The 6000-nt window shown below is 37.9% G+C and overlaps 1 protein-coding gene across 1 annotated transcript in view; it reads left to right on the top strand.

The window, feature by feature from the left end:
* Positions 1-3079, top strand: part of PRDM6 (PR/SET domain 6) — a 72394-nt gene extending 69315 nt beyond the window's left edge. Inside the window, exon 7 of the mRNA XM_009284157.1 lies at positions 2965-3079. Within this exon, the coding sequence (XP_009282432.1) occupies positions 2965-3079 (115 nt within the window). The remainder of the gene's footprint in view (positions 1-2964) is intronic.
* Positions 3080-6000: the final 2921 nt, after the last annotated feature.

Below are 6000 nucleotides of genomic sequence, written 5' to 3' on the forward strand. Positions count from 1 at the left end.
CACTTGAGGCTTAACCAAAAATTTGGTGTATGTCTAATAGCCAGGCTTGGACTCAGCCCCATGGTTACTTTATAAGTGGTCGCAGGAGAGGTGGACTCTTTTTCCTTTCTGACTGTTTTGGCTACTATTCAATCTTCCAAGAAAACATTAAACGTGTGGCTTGTAGTATAGAAACACGCACACAAAAACATGCTCACCAGTCTCATAGACATAGGTCATTGCAATGGTTATTCTGCTATGACAGGCTAGGAAAGGATGGTTGACAGAGGGAAAGAATACATTATAATTCAAAAGAAAAAATATTCCTGCTTTTCCTCCCATTCCTACCTACCATGAGATAGTTATGCTGACTGCTGTGACACTATTATCTTCACCTTTCCTATCAGTTTGTATCCGGCAACGACTTCTCTGGACCACATTAAAAAGAGGAGTCAGGGGCCTAATACAGGTCCCTGCCTGTAAACCAGGTACTTATATATCCAAAACTATAGTCCTGAAACACCATCCACACCCTTTGCAAGTGCCTAGAAAATACTAGGCGCCTTGGGTACTACCTGAAGGTTACTCGGGTACATGAGAAAGCCAGGGGATTTAGGTGCTTTGCTAAAGGCTTTATTGTGACTTTTGCCCAAGGACTGTATAGTGCAGACAGCACAGCCTGACCAGCAGGCAACACGTGGCACGCACATCCCTCCTGTCCAAAAAGCAGATGCTTGTAGCAAGAGATTTATTCTTTTCTGGTCTCTCTTTAGCATACTTCTTTCCTGTGTCTGTATGAAAGTGTTCCAGAACAGCCTGTAGCTAGGAAGTTAGAGCACTCTCACAGCAGAAGCAGCTTGTGGATAAAAGATGGGAACTTGCATTTTAAAGGAATACAGTGGGCTTTGCTCTATGTTTTCAAGAGCAATGCAAGGTGCTGAGTGAACGTGGTGCCCAGATCTAGCCTCCCAGGCAAGCTCCAGAAAGGGTAAGGAGGTCTGCCACAGCTTCATGCCCAGGCGTTTTAATGAGTAACTCTGTCTTTTAATCACCTTATAGTCTTTCTCCGATTCACACATGGCCCCTAGGCATCCTGATATAGTATATTTCATTTATTTGGCCAGGCACTTAGAAGTCAGGTGTTGCCACACCTGATTTTGTAGGTTATTTTGCAACTGTACCACTTATAGCTTGGTTAGGCAAGGATCCAAGCCTCCTATTACTCAGCAAGCAAAGCGCTTGTCTTCGTAGACATCAAAATAACAAAACTATCAGTTCAAGTAGATGGCAGTATCTCATACAGACTAAGTTAACCCCCCAGCCTTAAAATTGATTCTAATGCCTCTGTGATGGATATATATATATATATATATAAAAATAATACAATAATTTGCAAGTTTGTCAGGCGATGAAAGGTAGTATATTTTGACACACTAATCCAGTAACTAATCAGTTTTCTAATAAACAATCAGCAGTACACTAATGTGTCATCAGCACTTCAGGAGCTCTGGAGAGTGGATGATCTGCACATAGACGTTAATGAATACCCCAAAAATCATTAAGTAATCAATACTTCTGAGTTATTTTCATTGAGCTGATAGGTCTGATACATTAAAGCTGACATTTTACATTTGTCAAGATCACAGTGCAGTTTTTAACAGTGGAACGGGCTGCTAAAAATATTCCATGAAAGACAATCAAAGAAACACAACTTAAAAGTGTTGACATTTTAAATTGGTACAGTAGCTTGGATGAACGACTCTGTAATGTCTGTGCTAAATGTTCCTGAAGCAGAACTTTCTTACTAAAAATTGCTAATGTGAAGAACATTCCACAATTATGCATATGTGTAAATATCTTTCTTTTCTCTTTTTTTTTTTGTAAGCAGCTATATCAGTGACAGTTCACTTTCTATCATTCACATCAATGAAGAGGGAAAGATGAATATGAATTAGCTGAGCTCTTTGTTTTCCTCACTTCTCCTTTGAAGGTGAAGAATTCATTGTAGTGATGCTTTTATGATAATCTTCTTTGAAGATAAAACATCACACAGCACCATTAAATCAAAGGTGGCTTTTGGAGCGAGTGCCATACAAGAAGAATCTGCTGCATCCGTATTTGCAACTCATCAAACACCCCTATCTAGTGTTCAGAATGCAAATTAAGAGGGCAGTATTTGGGAGATTAAATACAATAGATTCTCTTTCAGAGCAGGGATAGGGGATTCATTGCAAGCTAGCAATAACCCCCATACTATCCCCTCCGAAATTCAATGGCTTTGTTAATTTGTTCACATGTTATTTTTGTTGCAGATTATGGTTCTCTAAAGAGAGGACATGGTAGAAAGAGAGACGACATAAAAGACAGTGAAGCAAACACTGGTGACTGTTATGAGTTCTTGCTCAACCCACAGATTTCTCAAATAGTGTGGATGTTTTCAGATAATTAAGTAAGCACTAACTCTATGTGCCTATTTAAAATGAACCCCACTGCATGGTCAGATCAGATAAACAAAGAGTTTTCTCTTGTTCTAGCACTGAACAATTATTGCTTTGTGATTTCCTCCAATAGGCAATTGTGGATTTTAAATTAGCAGAAGGTGAAATTCTATTTGTCATCAATTTCTCCTAGGGGTTACAGAGCAGAAAACTGCAGACAAGCTGCTTCTTTGATGGCTCACTCCTAAAAATCTCTTTTTGTTCTTTATCTATTTGAACTGACAGTGATCAGAGCTACAGCAGGACAGGCCTCTCTGGAGAAATCACCTTCCCCCTGTCTATTGACAGATTCCTCTGTTCTGAATCAGACAGGCCTTGTCCCATCATAGGCATCAAGGCCTTGGAAGTAGCCACCAATTAAACCTCTTGAGCCAGTAAAATCTGAAGCCACTTTTGAGTGTCTGTTCTGATTAGGCAGGATGAGACAAAGCCCGTCACCCCCCCAGAGCAGCTCCCTGGTCTCAATTTTCTCTCTTGCCTTCACCAGGTGCGAGAGGTGTGAGAGGAGCTTCACACAAGCCACCCAGCTGAGTCGACACCAGAGGATGCCCAATGAGTGCAAGCCAATAACAGAGAGCACAGAATCAATTGAAGTGGATTAACTGATTGACTGGTTGGAATTAAACTGCAAGGAAAGTCATGATTAAATGTCACGGACACTTAAGCAAAACCAAAGATTTCCTCTGAGCAACTTTCAATCAGTCCCAGAAAACCAAAAGCAGTAATAAAATAAGTAAGATGTTAAGAGATATTGATCCTGGCATGGAAGTGAGACCAGGAAAGAGATTATTTATTTATGACTAGGGATGAGTCTTATTTCAATTGACAAGTTACTTGGGACTGTTAACATTTCAAGTCCCGCCATGTATTGCTTTAATTCTAAAAGCCTTTATAATTGTTATTTAATGCCAAAGTGAGGAATCTCAAGGGTTCTTCTGCCCATAGTTATGACTGAGAATGCACATGGACTTATTGTTGCACCTTTTTTTGTAGCATGACTCAAAGGACCCAGATATAATCCATACATTTGGCTGGGCTGGACTAAGTTGATCTTGACGTGGCTATAATAGAAATTGCCGTGTGGGATGGGAAGTGATCAAGAGCTATATCTGGGTCAGTGTCAGCCTCCTCAGACCAAAGGGCATTTCATTTCCATAGTCTCATGCCTCACACTGTGTGCACTTTTTCATGCAAGTAGTTTCATTCAATAGCATTGTGTTGGCATAGATATTCTGGAAAAAAAAAAAAAAAAAAAAAGAAAAAAAAAAGAATGTTGTATATCTGCAAATATACTTTATATAAAGAAGCCAGTAGGAAAACTATGTTAAACTAATAGAGCTTTTAAATTCAGTCTAATAGCTATGGAAGACAGAGACGGTAGAAAGTATTTTAAACGTTTAAGATTCCAGTCTATGTGTAAATCGTATTATGAGGAGCAAAAAACCAAGATGATGTTTTTTGTTTGGGTGATTGATTTAATGGCTTGCTGATTTCTAGGAAAACTGATCAGAAATCCAAGCTGTAATCCACTGATCTTTTTACTCTGTTGGTTTGGATCAAATCGAAAATGCTCCTGTATTAGATGAAACTGTCAACATACTTGGGCTGAGCTTCAAAACAAAAGCTAAATCTGAACTCAGATATTTTGTAAATGGCTTGGAGGCTTCATAGTATTCACTTCATGGAAATTTGCCTGGTGAGTGAAAGCAAGCCAACTATTCCCAACATCAATGTAAAAAGCTCAGATGTCATTACATTGGTTCAATTTAACAATTTCCATATTGGCTTTTTTCAAGCTTTTATCTTTGATGTATTTCGGATTTCATGATTTTGTCTAATCAAAGAATGGTTTTCACTTTTAGAGACCAGCAGTGTTTGTTTATATATCGATTGTCTCGATGCTAGAGCTGTAGTTTGATAAAAATGTAAAAAAAAAAAAAAGCCAAAAAAAACAACCAACAAACCAACAACAAGAAGAAGCAAAACCTAAACAGTTCTGAGGTCATGCTATATCATAAGGTAGAACTGCAAAATAAATTTGTGGAGTTTATGGGGATTAAAACAGATTCATTCAGTTTTGCACCAAAACTGACGTGCTGGGTGGCTCATAAGGGCTCAGTTGATTATATTAAGTATTTTAAAAACATTTATGGGGATGATTTTAAATATGTAGAGAATTAAGTATCCAATTCTGTAAAGGGCTAGACAGAATCAGCTACAAATTTAATAACAGGTTCAGACCATTTATGAATTCTGCAGAGAGCTCAAGCAGAAAAAGAGCATACAGTAAAATTCAAATACATTTAAAAGGAATTTAAAAGCTAAGACATCCTTACTTCAGGATGTTTGTTTATTATATTGCAGAAACTACACTGCAGAATCTGGAGTTTCCAAAGCTTTGCAGGGAATTACTTCAGGAGTTACTGTATTTGTGTTTGGCCATTAAAAATGTAAAACTGTGGAAAAAAAAGACTTTTTTATCGTTGTTCTAGCAAGTACCAGATTAACTCATAAAGAGGCTTTGGCCCTGTGAGTTTTTCAGCTCTGTTTCTCAGTGCAGAGATATGGGGAGTGAACAATTCTGTCGTCACTTGCCTGATTTTATCCTCCAAACTATGAGAGGTTCTTAGCTACTATGTAAATGTGTGTGTTTGTTTATTTGTTTGTTTGATTGTTTGTCTGTTTTTTAGGTTCAAAGAAGCATGGGAAGCTGGGTAGGAAGAATTGTAACTTAAAGGTGACTATTTGAATATTGCTTTGTTCCTAGCAAGGCTGATCAAACAGAAAAAACCAAAATCTAATCCTAAACTCTTCAGACCCTCATACCTGGTAGTTCACACCTTCCCTTATTTAAGAGACTTCATGTAAAGTAACATCTTGGTGGGGCACCAGCTTTTAGTTAACATTTGAACAGCAGCTGTAGATCATTTCTGCAAGCAAATATATATTCTCACCAAAAAAAAAAAAAAGGAATTATAAATAGAGTAAGTGGGAAAAGAGATATGTCATGCTCTGAAAAGCAAATGTGAGCTATCTGTTAGATCACTGACTTGTGCTGTTGTATTACCTAACTGTGCTCTCCTGTTCAGGGGTGTGGTTAGTGGTAGTGCAGAGCACTCAGCCTCTTGCAGAAAGGGATTTATGTTTGAATCCTATAAAGCAAATAGCACATAAGTATGTGCTTACAGATATTGCAAGTTCCCTGCTGAATACAGATAGGCTTACTCATATGTTTTTAATTAAACATGTGTCTAAATATTCTCCTGAATGGGTGTGAAGTAAAGATCAATTGTTTCAAGATTTTACTGGATTTTTAAAAAAAATGCACCAGAGTAGGATTTCTGCAGAACTTACTTTTTTTCTTCCAAATAATTCTTTCTTGTGTAAATCACTATGTTGTGCCAGATGCCTAAGCACAATTTCTGTTATTGTATTATTTTATACATGGCACTTTCACAACAGATTTGGCAGCATACAAAAGCAATTCGGTGAAAACCCATGATTTCATAGTGGGGTTTTCTCG

Source organism: Aptenodytes forsteri, unplaced genomic scaffold (genome assembly GCF_000699145.1).
Source record: "Aptenodytes forsteri isolate BGI_AS27 unplaced genomic scaffold, ASM69914v1 Scaffold69, whole genome shotgun sequence".
In the NCBI taxonomy this organism is placed as follows: Eukaryota; Metazoa; Chordata; class Aves; order Sphenisciformes; family Spheniscidae; genus Aptenodytes; species Aptenodytes forsteri.